A 14,787-nucleotide genomic window follows, 5' to 3' on the forward strand; every position below is an offset into this window, starting at 1 on the left:
GGGCACCATGATGTTCTACACACGTGGGGATATGTGGGGCGGCCATGTTCCCAAGTACATGTGGAGCAAGGGCAAGAGGACTAAGGTGGGAATCGCCATGTTGAGTGGACCCAGTTTCTAATGGCTTGCATATGCATACTAAAGGTTGCCGGCTTGGCTCTAAGAGCTGGGACTTTTCTGTTAGACAAGAAACACTTTTGGAGGTGTTTTAAAAAGAAATGAAAACTTTCCAAGGACCCCTTTTCTATCTGCCTAAAATAATTTCTTAATAACTTCTATCACGGTAACTTCATAATTCTGAGATCCCTGTTGCTGGTAAATCTACTATGTTGAAGCCTGTAAGTGTATGGCCCTTGGACAACATGGTCACCCAGTTGATATTAGTCCTTCTTGCTCAGATGAGTCATTTTCCCATTGAGAGGTAGCCACTGCATAAGGCAATGCACATAGAGACTCACTGACTTTCTAGGCCTTTCCTCACTTCCAGTGGTCCAGTCAAATATGTATTTGGTCCATAGTGGGCACCACTGTTGCTTGAAGAGCTAAGGCAAGACAGTAACACAATGCAGGCTAGAATCCCAGCTGGAGCTGTCGTGTTCATTTGTTCCTTCAGGCTCTTGGCATCAAGTGGAGAGGTATGCCTGGGATGGACATGGTTGGATGTATTATGGGTTGAGTTCCCTGTTGATATCCCTTTTTAGGGATTGTGATAAGGAATGGGGGTGTTGTACCTGATCAAGTGTGTGGCAGTGTGGTGGTTGCAGGCATAAAATGGCCTTTTTAGCACAGCAAAACATTTCAAAACTAGGAGCCAGCTGCCCAGGAGAGTTGAATACAAGAGTTGAAGACTTGTGGGGAATGAGACAATGCGTACCTTCTCCTGCCTCGATAGTCATGCTTGTCTCTCCACAAACATTATTGTTCAATGAAAGAAGCTAGACATGAAAGATTACATACTGTTTGACTACAGTTAGGTATAAAGTTAAAAAATAGTCAAAACTGCACTGTATTGCTTAGAAATGCGTATTTAGGTGGTAAAACTGTAGAGTAAGGCAAAAGTGTATTCTCAAAAATGTCAGCTAGAGGATGTTGCTGGGAGAAGTTTAGGGGTGCTGATTAGGAAATGAAACAAGAGAGGCAATGCTCCACTTCTAGGCTTTGTGCAGGTCCAGAGTGTGTGTTTATAGTAATTTATTAATCTTATATTTTTCTTTTTGTAATTGTATATGTGTTATATTTCACAATAAAAGAGGCTAAAAAGTAGAGAAAAACTGGTTTGTGAAAGTCTAAGCTCTTATACTCTTAACAACTTTCTAAAAATTATTTAGAATTAAGCTTATGTTCTCACAATTTTTTCTTATATCCCATTCCTTCTAATTTGTTCTACTTTTTTGTTTTTTTACAATTTTTTTTGGTGGTATAACACACATAACATAAATTTTACCATTTTAACCATTGGTAAATAATCTTTAGTAATTTCTTTCAAATAAATTGTGACAAACTTTTGAGTCTTTGCATGTCTAAAAGTGTACTTTTCATGTTCACTTGAATGATAAAATGGCTAAATGTGGTATTCTAAATAATTTTTTCCTTGGAACCTCTTTAGCATTCAGTGTTGTGGATAAGAATTCCAATGCCAATCTAATTTTCACTCCTTCCTGGAACATCTTTTTTATCCCCCCTGTGGGAGCTTTTAAGATTTTTTTCTTTCTTGTTGGCATTCTAAAATTTTTCATTGTTTTAATTCAGTTTTTCAGTGATTGATGTGGATCTTTAAAATTAATTTTTTTTACAGTTTCTCATTGAAGAAAAGGTCTTTTAGATTTTTTAGATTTTCTCATTGGCTCTTTAAATCTGAAGAGTAGTTTGTTTCTTCATCTGCTAAAAATGTTCTGTAATGTCTTAAATACATGTTTTCTTCTTTTTACTCTTGTTGCAAATATTAAAATAGTTGCTGGAACTTCTAGATATTTCTTAATATTTCTTAACTCTATTTGCATTTTTTGTATTTTTGTTTGCTAATATTTAGCTATATTTCCTTTTATAATCCTTGGGACTTTTTATTTAGTTGAAATAAGTTTTTTGAGAACACTGTAATTATACAGTGCAAATATAAAAATTGTTGTAACTGATTTTTTTTGAGAAAGTTAATGAAACATAATTCACTATTTTAACACAGGTATGAATTAAATTCTACCACTGACAAATCAAATAATGATAACTAAATACCGCTGGTGGGATTGTCAGCTAGGCAAGCATAAGTCAGGTCTTCATGTCTGCCATTGTCTCTCTTGTTTTTGATCTTCTGCTTCTTTTGTTTTCTTGATTATTATAGAGGCTTCATTGTCTACTTCTACCATTTGTTCCTTGAGCAGATAGTCTAGTTTGCTATTTTTTCTTATCTATAGTTCCTTTCTCTGTTCTGTTGTCATGTTCGCCTTTCCTGAAGCTGTGTATAGATCATTTGTGCTGATAATGTCCAATGCTACTCTAACAATTATTTCTATTTCACATGGTTTTTTTGTTTGTTTGTTTTTGTTTTTTTGAGACAGGGTCTCGCTCTGTCACCCAGGCTGGAGTGCAGTGGCACAATCTTGGCCCAGTGCAATCTCCGCCTCCTGGGTTGAAGCAATTCTCCTGCTGCAGCCTCCCGAGTAGCTGGGACTATAGGTGCCTGCCCCATGCCTGGCTGATTTTTGTGTTTTTAGTAGAGACGGGGTTTCACCATGTTGGCCAGGCTGGTCTTGAACTCCTGACTTCAAGTAATCTGCCCACCTTGGCCTCCCAACATGCTGGCATTACAGGTGTGAGCTACTGCGCCCAGCCTCCACAGGCTTTTTATTATACACCCTTTGTGTCGTTGCGGGGAAGAAGGGCATTGAACATTGCCTCAAGGAGACTTTGTATTTCTGGAAGAAGTAGTTACCTGGCAGTGATCCACTGTTTGTGAATAATAAACTCCTTCATTATGTTTAATTTTTCCCATGTTTTTAACCAACAAATATTTGTAGAGCAGTGAAGAAATGCCAGGAAGTACAATAGGGACTAGGAGTAAAATGACATTCTTGTTCAAAATGCAAGTTAAAAGTAGCTGAGTGTTACTCTTTCATAGACGTCAGCTTCTTGGCAATGGTTTTAGTATGCTTTTGACTTTAACTTTATAACTTTTCAGGATAAATTATATATAATATATTTACATTATCATTTTCTACTACACGTCTATTCATTTAACATTTGAGTCTTTAAAATATTTTTATACTTATCAACAAAACTTTGTGTTGGAAGTGGTCTTTTAGTTGCCTTCATAAAGTTGCCTCAATGTTCATTTGAGGTTTACTGGTAAATAGAAATTAAGGGAAACTTTTCTTTGGAAATGAGAAACAAATAGGATTTTGCAATATTCTCCAGTATTTTTCAGTCATAATATTGTGATATCGTTGTTTAAAATTCACAAATTGAAGAGAGGAAATATATTTTAAGACAATTTTTGACTAATGGTTTCTGAGAAAGCTTTGCTAATAATTGGCGTTATTAATAATTGATATATTTTGGGTAGTCAGATATTCTACTTGTGAAAATGAATTCCAGGGCAATGTTTAAAGCAATAATAGGAGATTTAGCCCCAAATGTATAAAGGTTCAAATGAAAATTCAATTCAGTTGATATAGTAAAAATAGAATAATACGCAACTTGAGGATAAGGTGTTATCTCACAAATCTGTATTTTTTTCAGTATTTGTAAGTTTATGTGTTCAATTAAAACACTTTAACAATTAAGGAAGGTAATCATTTTTAAAATTAGATGACAATTTCTTACAGATTGATTTTTTAATATTCTTACCCATTTGAAAAACCGTATTGAATATTTTACAACTTGATCTTTTGAAAAGCCAAAAATAAATAAAATAAACAGGATTGCTCCAATTACCCATATTTCATACAAGTCCTTATACTACACATAACTTTAGGAACAATAGCATAGCCTGCATAAGGTTTCTCGTATATTATTTTCTATAAGAAAGAGGAGAAAAATTTGCATATGTCAGTTTTTGAGTCCCTACTAAATATTAATTAATTTTCTGTTAATTATTTAGCAATGCATGTTGCTTTCTACTCTTGAACAAAAACAAAATCAACATTACCTCATTTAATATTTTTATATCTGAAATGAAATCCAAGAGAATTAGGATGTTGCTCTGAACTTGACATTTTTGAACTTATTATTAAAGGCTAAAACCTAATAGATAAGCAGAACTAGAGGATTAATAGTTTCTCATTGTCAGTACAAAAACCCAGGATTCTGTATGTAACCTAAGATTTCCCCAGCTGTTTGGAAGCATGAATAAGAATGTTCTATTGAGAATAGTTCAGATTTAATGTGTCCATAGTGCATCTTAAGATATTTTAATGATTATCTTTTCTATTTTTTGATTTTGAAATTTTAGTCCTGTAAGGAGCATTTATTTTTTTAATTAAATTAAATTTTTAAAATTTCAGTGGCTTTAGGGGTACAATTGGTTTGTAGTTATATGGATGAATTGTATACTGGTGAAGTCTGAGATTTTAGTGCACCTGTCACCTGAGTAGTGTACGTTGTACCCAACGTATAGTTTTTTTAATCTCTCATCTCCCTCCTTTGCTCTTCTGAGTCTTCAGTGTCAGTTATACCACTCTGTATGCCTCTGTGAACCCATAGCTTAGCTCTCACTTATAAGTGACAACACATACTATTTGTTTTTCCATTCTTGAGTTACTTAGAACAATGCTGTTGGCTCCATCCAAGTTGCTGCAAAAGACTTTATTTTCTTCTTTTTAATAGCTCGGTAATATTCCCTGGTGTATGTATAACACATTTTCTTTATCCACTTGTCACTAGATTATCACTTAGGTTGGTTCCATATCTTTGCAGTTGTGAGTTGTGCTGTGATAAACACATGTATGCAGGTGTCTTTTTGATGTAATGACTTATTTTCCTTTGGGTAGATACCCAGTAGTAGGATTACTGGATCAAATGGTAGATCTACTTTTAGTTTTTCAGGAAACCTTCATACTGTTTTTCATAGCGGTTGTAATAATTTACATTACCACCAGCAGTGTATAAATAAGCTTTCCCTTTTCACCATATCCATGCCAACGTCTATTGTTTTTTGACTTTTTAATAATGTTCATTTTGTCTGGAGTAAAGTGATATGTCATTGTGGTTTAAATTTACATTTCCCTGATGATTAATGTTGTGGAACATTTTTCACCTTTGTTGGCCATTTGTGTATCATCTTTTGACAAATATCTATTCATGTCATTTGTCAACTTTTCAATGGGATTATTTGTTTTCTTCTTGTTGATATGTTTGAGTTCCTTGTAGATTCTGGATATTAGTCCTTTGTCAGATGCATAGTTTGCAAATATTTTCTCCTGTCTTGTGGGTTGTCTGTTTACTTGGATAATTATCTGTTTTGGTGTTTAGAAGCTTTTGAGTTTAATTAAGTTCCTTTTATGTATTTTTGTTTTTGTTGCATTTGATTTCGGGGTCTTAGTCATAAATTGCTTATGCCAGTGTCCAGAAGAGTTTTCCTGAGGTTTCTTCCAGAATTTTTATGGTTTCAGGTGTTAGATTTAAATCTTTAATCCATCTTGAGTTGATTTTTGTATATGGTGAGAGACGTAGATCCAGTTTCATTCTTCTACAGGTGTTGATTCAGCTATCCCAGCACCATTCATTGAATAGGGTGTCCTTTCCTCAATTTATGTTTCTGTATAATTTGCCAAAAAATCAATTGGTTGTAAGTATTTGGCTTTATATCTGGGTTCTCTATTCTGTTCCATTTTTCGGTGTATCCCCATTTTTCTATGTATCTATTTTTATACCAATACTATGATGTTTTGATTACTATAGTCTTATAGTATAATTTGAAGTCGGGTAATATGATGCCTTCCGATTTGTTATTTTTACTTAGGATTGGTTTGGCTATTTCGGCTATTTTTTGGTTCTATATGAATTTTAGGATTATTTTTTCTAATTCTGTGAGAAGTGATGTTGGTTATTTCACTGGGAGTGCATTGAACCTGCAGATTGTTTTGGGCAGTATGATTATTCTCATGATATCAGTTCTTCCAGCCCCTGAGTGTGGAATGTGTTTCCATTTGTTTTTGTCATCTGTGATTTCTTTCAGCAGTATTTTGTAGTTCTCCTTGTAGGGAGTTTACCTCCTTGGTTAAGTATATTCCTAGGTATTTTATTTTTGCAGCTGTTGTAAAAGGGGTTGAGTTCTTGATTTGATTCTCAGGTTGGTCATTTTTGGTGTATAGCAGTGCTACTGATCGGTATACATTGTTTTTGTAACCTTAGACTTTACTGAATTGATTTATCAAATCTAGGAGTCTTTAGGGTTTTCTAGGTATACAATCATATCAAAGTCTTTAGGGTTTTCTAAAACCTATATAAAATATAGGTTTTATATATATAAAATATATATAAACCAGTATAAAATCACTTCATAGTCTTTAGAGTTTTCTAGGTATACAATCATATCATTGGCAAAAAGGGTAGTTTGACTTCCTTGTTTCCTATTTGGATGCCCTTTATTTCTTTCTTTTGCCTGATTCCTCTGGGTAGGATTTTCAGTACTATATTAAATAGAAGTGATGAAAGTGGGCCTACCTGTCTTCTTCTAGTACTTAGAGGTAATGCTTTCAACATTTCCCCATTCACTGTTATGTTTGCTGTGGGTTTGTCATATATGGCTTTTATTATTTTGTGGTATGTTCCTTCTCTGCCTAGTTTGTTGAGAGTTTTTAATTATAAAGATATGCTGGATTTTAATGAATGCCTTTCCTGTAATTATTTGAGATTATCATATCACTTTTGTTTTTAATTCATTTTATATGATGAATCATATTTATTGACTTGCATATGTTGAACCATCCCTGGGATGAAACCTACTTGATCATGATGAATTATCTTTTTGACGTGCCATTGGATTCAGCTTGCTAGTATTTTGTTGAGGATTTTTTCATTTATGTTCATCAGGGATATTAGTCTGTAGTTTTCTTATGTTCTTCCCTGACTTTGCTGTCAGAGTGATCCTGGCTTCATAGAATGAGTTAGGAAAAATTTCCTATTTCTCAGTCTTTTGCAACAGTTTCGTTAGGATTGGTACCAATTCTTTGAATATCTAGTATAATTCGGCTGTGAATACCCTGGCTCTTGATTTTTTTGGCTGGCAAATTGGTATTACTGATTCAGTCCCGCTGCTTGTTATCGATCTGTTCAGGATTTTGATTTCTTCCTGATTTAAGCTAGGAGAGTTGTATGTTTCTAGGAATTTTTCCATTTCCACTAGATTTTCTAGTTTGTATGCATAGAAGTGTTCAGAGTTGTCTCAAATGATCTTTTGTATTTCTGTGATGTTGTTTGTAATGTCTCCATTTTCATTTCTAATTAAACTTATTTGAATCCTCTCTTCTTTGTTAATCTAGCTAATGGTCTATCAATTTTATCTTTTCAAAAAGACTAGTTTTCATTTCATTGGTCTTTTGTATTTTCTTGCTTTCAATTTTATTTAGTTCTACTCTGAGATTTGTTACTTATTTTATTCTGCTAGCTTTGGATTTGGTTTGTTCTTGTTTCTCTAGTTCTTTGAGATGTGACATTAGGTTGTCAGTGTGTGATCTTTCAGACTTTTTGATGCAGGCATTTAGTAGTATAAACTTTTTTCTTGGCACCACTTTTGCTATATTCAAGGTTTAGATAACTTATGTCGCAGTTATTGTTCTTTTTGCAGAATTCAAAACTTTTCATCTTGATTTAATTGTTAACCCCAAAATTGTTCAGGAGCAGATTGTTAAATTTTCATGTATTTATATGGTTTTGAAGGTTCCTTTTGGAATTGATTTCTAGTTTCATTCTACTGTGGTCAAGATACTTGATAAGATTTTGATTTTTTTTTTTGTTTGTTTGAGACAGAGTCTCCCTCTGTGGCCCAGGCTGGAGTGCCGTGGCACAGTCTTGGCTCACTGCAACCTCCACCTCCCGGATTCAAGCAATTCTCCTGCCTCAGCCTCCCGAGTAGTTGGGATCACAGGCGCATGCCAGCATACCTGGCTACTTTTTGTATTTTTAGTAGAAACCGGTTTCACCATGTTGGTCAGGCTGGTCTCAAACTCCTGACTTCATGATCCACCTGCCTTGGCCTCCCAAAGTGCTGGGATTACAGGCGTGAGCCACCGCGCCCGGCCGATTTTGATTTTTTAGAACTTATTGAGACTTGTTTTGCGGCCTGTCATATGGTCTATCTTGGAAAATGTTCCATATGTTGATGAGAAGAATGCATATTCTGCAGTTCTTGGGTAGAATGTTCTGTTAATATCTGTTAAGTCCATTTGTTCTAGAGTGTAATTTAAGTCCAGTGTTTGATGACTTTCTGCTTTGATGATCTGTCTAGTGGAGTGTTGAAGTCCTCCACCATTATTGTGCTGCAGTCTATCTCTTTCTTAGGTCTAGTATTGATTGTTTTATGAATTTGGGAGCTCTAGTGTTAGGTGCATATATATTTTAGATTGTAATATCTTCTTGTTGCATTGAAACTTTTATCATTATATAATGAACTTCTTTTTTTTTTCTTTACTGTTGTTCCTTTAAAGTCTGTTTTATCTGATACAAGAATACCTACTCCTGCTTGCTTTTGGTTTCCATTGGCATTGAATATCTTTTTCCACCCATTTACCTTGAGTCTATAAGAATCTTTAAATGTTAGATGTGTCTCTTGAAGATAGCAGATATTTGGTTTGTGGTTTTTCATCCATTCTACCAGTCTATGTCTTTTATGGGGAGCATTTATACCATTTACATGTAATATTAATTTTGAGATGTGGGGTACATTTCTAGTCATCATGTTGATTGTTACCTAGTTACTTTGTTTTCCTCATTGTGTTATTGCTTTATAGGCCCTGTGAGTTTTATACTTTCAAGAGGTTCTATTCTGGTGCATATTGACCTTTCATTTTAAGATTTAGAATTCTTTTTAGCTTTTCTTGTAGGGCTGGTCTGGTAGTGACAAAATCTTTAGCATTTGCTTGTCTGAGAAGGACTTTATTTCTCCTTCATTTATGAAAGTTAGTTTTGCTGGATACAAAATTATTGGCTGGCAGTTATTCTGCTTCAGGAGGGTAAAGAGAGAACCTTGATCCCTTCTGGCCTGTCAGGTTTCTGCTGAGAAGTCTACTATTAGTCTGATAAGTGTTTCTTTATAGATTATCTGATACTTTTGTCTTAGTGCTCTTAGAATTCTTTTATTCATGTTGACTTCAGAGAGAATGATGACTATATACATTGGTAATGTCGTTTGTGCAATGAATCTCTCAGGAGCTCTTTGAGCTTCTTGTATTTGGGTGTCTACATTTCTAGCAAGGCCAGGGATTTTTTTCTCAAGTTATTCCCTCAAATAAGTTTTTCAGATGTTTTTCTCTTTCTTTTCCCTCAGGAACACCAGTGATTCTTAGGTTTGGCTGTTTTACCTAACCTCGTATTTCTTGGAGACTTTGTTCCTTTTTTAAATTATTTTTTCTTTATTATTGTTTGATTGGTGTAATTCAAAAGCTTTGTCTATGATATGAGGTTTGAAATTATTTCTTCTACTTTGTCTTAGAGTAGTATTTGTCTAAGACAAAGTATTGTTAAAACTTTCCACTTGCATTTTGCAATTTTCTAAATGTGCCTTTCATTTCTAGAAGTTGGTTTTTTTAAAATGTATTATTTTGTTAAAATTTTTATTTATATCCTGAATTATTTTTTTACATTTTCTTATGTTGGTTTTCACTTTTCTCTTTTATCTCCTTGAGTAACACAGTAGTCAACCTTCTGAATTCTTTGTCTGGCATTTCAAGGATTTCATCTTGGTTTGGATCTATTGCTGAAGAGCTAGTGTGATCTTTTGGCGGTATTATAAAACCCTATTTTTCATATTGCCAGAATTATTTTTCTGGTTCCTTCTTATTTCTGTAGGCTCTTATAATTATTTTTGAATTTATTTTTGATTCAGCTGTGCTTTTTTCATTTCTTTTTTTCCCCTTGAGAATGTGACTTTAATGTTTGTAGTTTATTTTAATCTAATTTGGCTCTTGGTGCTTTCAGTCATGAAGACTCTGTATAAGTTCCTTGGTCATAGAGAGCCTTTTCATGGTGGCTTTCTCAGATACTGGTTGTAGTAATGATGTGCTCCATTTATAAGCAGGTGCACTGTCTCTTGTGGGGTTGGAATGGCAGAGGTATCATGAAGCTTATTTCATTCGCCAGTGGCATGTACTTTTTTATTTATTTATTTTTTCTTTCCCCAGTATTTTATTCACTGGGTTGAACAATTCAGACTTTAGGTCGATAGGTGGTGTCCACAGGTAAAATCTGGCTGTTGCTAAAGCAGGTATCATGATCCTTTCTTAAAAAAAGATAGTTTTAAAATAAAACTTACTTTCTTAGGAAATACCTGTATAACAATATTAGAAAATTTGATTTATTCAGGGTGAGTCCCACTAAAGATTTACTTTCTCCTCACATGATATATAATACAAATCATTACACGATAGTAAATAATTGGAATGCCAAGACAATATTACTAATTAGATATTTTCCCTTATGTCCTATTGATAGCATAGTAACCCAATATACTTTTGAAAACAATTAGAATAAACTAGTTAACAATACTGTGGGCTAATTGTAATCATAGATACACAATAAATGTTTTAAACCAACAAAACTAAGGAGGGATATGGTAAATAGGAAATGTTCAGTTATCTAAGGATTTTTAAAATTGTGTCATTTAGCACTGTGTACTGTTGAAAAAATGTAAGATTTTAAAGGAAGACTGTGTCAATGAAATATTTATCTACAAATTTAAAATTAGCCACTTTTATTTAATGACTCAAAGAGTATTCTTCCTTTTTTATTTCTTATTAAGAAAATACAGGAGATGATATGTACTCTCTACCTTCCTATGAAGGTGTGAGATCCTTACCCCTCAAAGGATTGACAACTACAAATAATGTTATAATTGGTAAATTTTTAAATCCAATATTCTATTATCTGTGCACAGTCAACGATATCAAGTTCCTGATATTCACTGAGAAATTTGTGCCACTGTTTGTAGTTTTCTTGGGAATGTTTTTGTTTCCAGTAGTATTAAACACTGAGTGGCAGCTGAGCCATTAACATTATACAATGAAATTGAGTCTGCCAGAAATCTACCATTTTTTTCTTCCATTGTTTTTTCTTTCATGTGACTAGAAGACATCATTCATGATGCTGTGTATGTCTGTCACTATCTTCTATTTATAAACAATCCCGAAGACAAAATATAATATTCCTAGCTAAATAATAGTAAAAGTAACTATGTAAATATGAGAAGTCTCTCAGCTTAATGTAAGATGCTTTGGTTGTTAAGTCAAAATTTAAAACTTTCATAGCAATGGCTATGTCTACGGTGTTTGACTATAATGTCTGCTTATCTTTGGCAAACATCACCATATTCATAGGCTTTGTTGAGTCTCATAGGTTATACCTGAATCAAAAAACAAAAAGACAAAAAACCAACAACAACAAAGGTAGAGTGAGTATCTGCAAATGAGTCATGGAGTGTTATTTTATAGCCCTGAAAACTAGAATGTGTGCTCTGGTTGCCTGGCTGAAGGAGAGTACCAGGTTTTCATGTTCCCACCCAGCTTGGCTTTTTTGATGAGATTAAGTTTATTCATCACATAGTAGCCAAATACTAGTATCCTGGACCCTTGCGAGGAGCATTGTCCATAACAGGTAGTCCAAATATAGCCCAGCAATCTCAGGAAACGGGCAGACATCACTTACACTGGATGTCCACAGGCAGAATACAGAGTTCTTTCATTGAAGGTCCTTACGAGGCACAATAAGAATGGCTAACATGGCTTTATATCACAGACAATAATAAAGGTGGTCTATAGGGCCCTAGATGAGCTCCCCAAAAGTTCTAGTACTGCCAAAATTTTCAGGGGTCTTCAATTACTGATTTTATTTTTCTCCATGTCATGGTTAACCACACCTTTTTTCACTCCTATGGCGACTTGTTTATCTCCTCTTTGTTTGTGATGTATGTTTTATTTGCTTTTAGTAATTGCTGTCTCTTAAGTATTATTGCAAAAATGTTTACATTAACTATAGATGACCTTTCATGGTTTTTATCATGATCATATTTATTTTTTATTAGCCTATAATTCTGTTTGAATGTATAGTCAGGTTAACATATTTGTCAATGTTCCTGTCACGCAGCTCAAAATTGTTCTGGATTGAGAACCTGTGGACAGTGTTTGGAACAGCCTGGATGTGGCTGGTGCAATGATCCTAGTAATACAGGAAGAGGACATTGCGTTGAAGGTTCTTCACGGGGACCAATGAAGCTTATTGGAATGCACCACAATGAGATGGTTCTTGACACCAATCTTTGCCCCAAAGAAAAGAACTATGAGTGGTCCTTTATCCAGTGTCCAGGTAATAATAATGTGATGGAAACAATTTCAGTTCCTGCTTAAGGGATCCAAGAAGGAGTTTTTTGTTCTTATAATAAAGAAAATTTAGCTTTAGAAAATAAGAACAATGAAAATGAGACTAAAATGTCAAAGATAAAAAATTATTCCGTAGACTATATCTATCTCAGTTTATGCAGGTGGTATTCTCTTTAGAATCATTAGATAGGCTAAATGAATTCATGGAATATCATGATTAGCTTTCATTTCTTTTTTAATATTTTGTTATTTAGTTTAAGTTCTGGGATACATGTGCAGAATGTGCAGGTTACATAAGTATATGTGCAACATGGTGGTTTGCTGCTCCTATTGACCCATCCTCTGAGTTCCTTCCCCTCACCCCCAGCCCCGCAACAGGCCCTGGTGCATGTTGTTCCCCTCCCTGTGTCCATGTGTTCTCATTGTTCAACTCCCACTTTGGAGTGAGAACATGCAGTGTTTCATTTTCTGTTCCTGTGTTAGTTGGCTGAGGATGATGGCTTCCAGCTTCATCCATGTCCCTGCAAAGGACATGATCTCATTAATTTTTATGGCTATGTAGTATTCCATGGTGTATACGAACCACATTTTCTATATCCAGTCTATCATTAATGGGCGTTTGGGTTGGTTCCATGACTTTGCTATTGCAAATAGTTCCATTCCATAATAAAGATACATGTGCATGTGTCTTTATAGTAGAATGATTTATATTCCTTTATGTATATACCCAGTAATGGGATTGCTGGGTCAAATGGTATTTCTGGTTCTAGATTCTTGAGGAATCACAGTGTAAAAACGAGCCTATTTCTCCACAGCCTCGCCAGCATCTATTGTTTCTTGACTTTTTAATCATCGCCATTCTGACTGGTGTGAGATGGTATCTCATTGTGGTTTTGATTTGCATTTCTCTAATGATCAGTGATGTTGAGCTTTTTTTCATATGTTTGTTGGCTGTGTAAATGTCTTATTTTGAGAAGTGTCTGTTCATATCCTTTGCCCAGTTTTTTATGGAGTTGTTCATTTTTTTCTTGTAAATTTGTTTAAGTTCCTTGTAAATTCTGGATATTAGACCTATGTCAGATGGGTAGATTGCAAAAATTTTCTCTTATTCTGTAGGTTGCCTGTTCATGCTGATGATAGTTTCTTTTGCTGTGCAGAAGCTCTGTAGTTTAATTAGATCTTATTCTAATTATTAGAATGTATATTCTGTTGATTTGGGCTGGAGAGTTTTCTAGATGTCTATTAGGTCCACTTGATCCAGAGCTGAGTTCAAGTCCTGAATATCCTTGTTAATTTTTTGTCTTGATCTGTCTAATATTGACAGTGGGGTGTTAAAGTGTCCCACTATTATTGTGTGGGAGTCTAAGTCTCTTTGTAGGTCTCTACAAACTTGTTTTTATGAATCTGGATGCTCCTGTATTGGGTGCATATATATTTAGAATAGTTAACTCTTCTTATCAATTTTGACTTTGTTGCAGCTGCTTTTGGGATTTTCATTATGAAGTCTTTGCCCATGCCTATGTCCTAAATGTTATTGCCTAGGTTTTGTTCTAGGGTTTTTTATGGTTTTGGGTTTTACATTTAACTCTTTAATCCATCTTGAGTTAATTTTTATGTAAGGTATAAGGAATGGGTCCAGTTTCAGTTTTCTGCATATGGCAAGCCAGTTTTCCCAGTACCATTTATTGAACAGGAGATCCTTTCCCCATTGCTTGCTTTTGTCAGGTTTGTTGATGATCAGATGGTTGTAGATGTGTGGTGTTATTTCTGAGGTCTCTGTTCTGTTCCATTGGTCTATGTCTGTTTTGGTTACTGTAGTCTTGTAGTATAGTTTGAAGTCAGGTAGCATGATGTCTCCAGCTTTGTTCTTTTTGCTTAGGATCGTCTTGGCTATATGGGGGTCTTCTTTGATTCCGTATGAAATTTAAAGTAGTTTTTTCTAATTCTGTGAAGAATGTCAATGATAGGTTGATGGGAATAGCATTGAATCTATAAATTACTTTGGGCAGTGTGGCCATTTTTACGATATTGATTCTTCCTCTCCATGAGATAGAATGTTTTTCCACTTGTTTATGTCCTATCTTATTTCATTGAGCAGTGCTTGCTTTGTAGTTCTCCTTGAAGAGGTCCTTCACATCCCTTGTTAGCTGTATTTCTAGGTATTTTATTCTCTTTGTAACAATTGTGAATGCGAATTCATTCATGATTTGGCTCTCTCCTTGTGTATTGTTGGTGTAAAGGAATGCTGGTGATTTTTGCAAAATGA

The 14,787-nt window shown here is 34.5% G+C and overlaps 1 protein-coding gene across 3 annotated transcripts in view; it reads left to right on the forward strand.

The window, feature by feature from the left end:
- ATRNL1 (attractin like 1) overlaps positions 1-14,787 on the forward strand; it is an 839,395-nt gene that overhangs the window by 208,647 nt on the left and 615,961 nt on the right. For 2 of the 3 annotated variants that reach the window (XM_054503866.2, XM_063670302.1), the window contains exon 18: positions 12,289-12,507. The exons of the other annotated variant lie outside the window; for it this stretch is intronic. In XM_054503866.2, the coding sequence (XP_054359841.1) occupies positions 12,289-12,507 (219 nt within the window). The remainder of the gene's footprint in view (positions 1-12,288; positions 12,508-14,787) is intronic. 3 annotated transcript variants of the gene reach the window in all.

This window comes from Pongo pygmaeus, chromosome 8 (assembly GCF_028885625.2).
Source record: "Pongo pygmaeus isolate AG05252 chromosome 8, NHGRI_mPonPyg2-v2.0_pri, whole genome shotgun sequence".
In the NCBI taxonomy this organism is placed as follows: domain Eukaryota; kingdom Metazoa; phylum Chordata; class Mammalia; order Primates; family Hominidae; genus Pongo; species Pongo pygmaeus.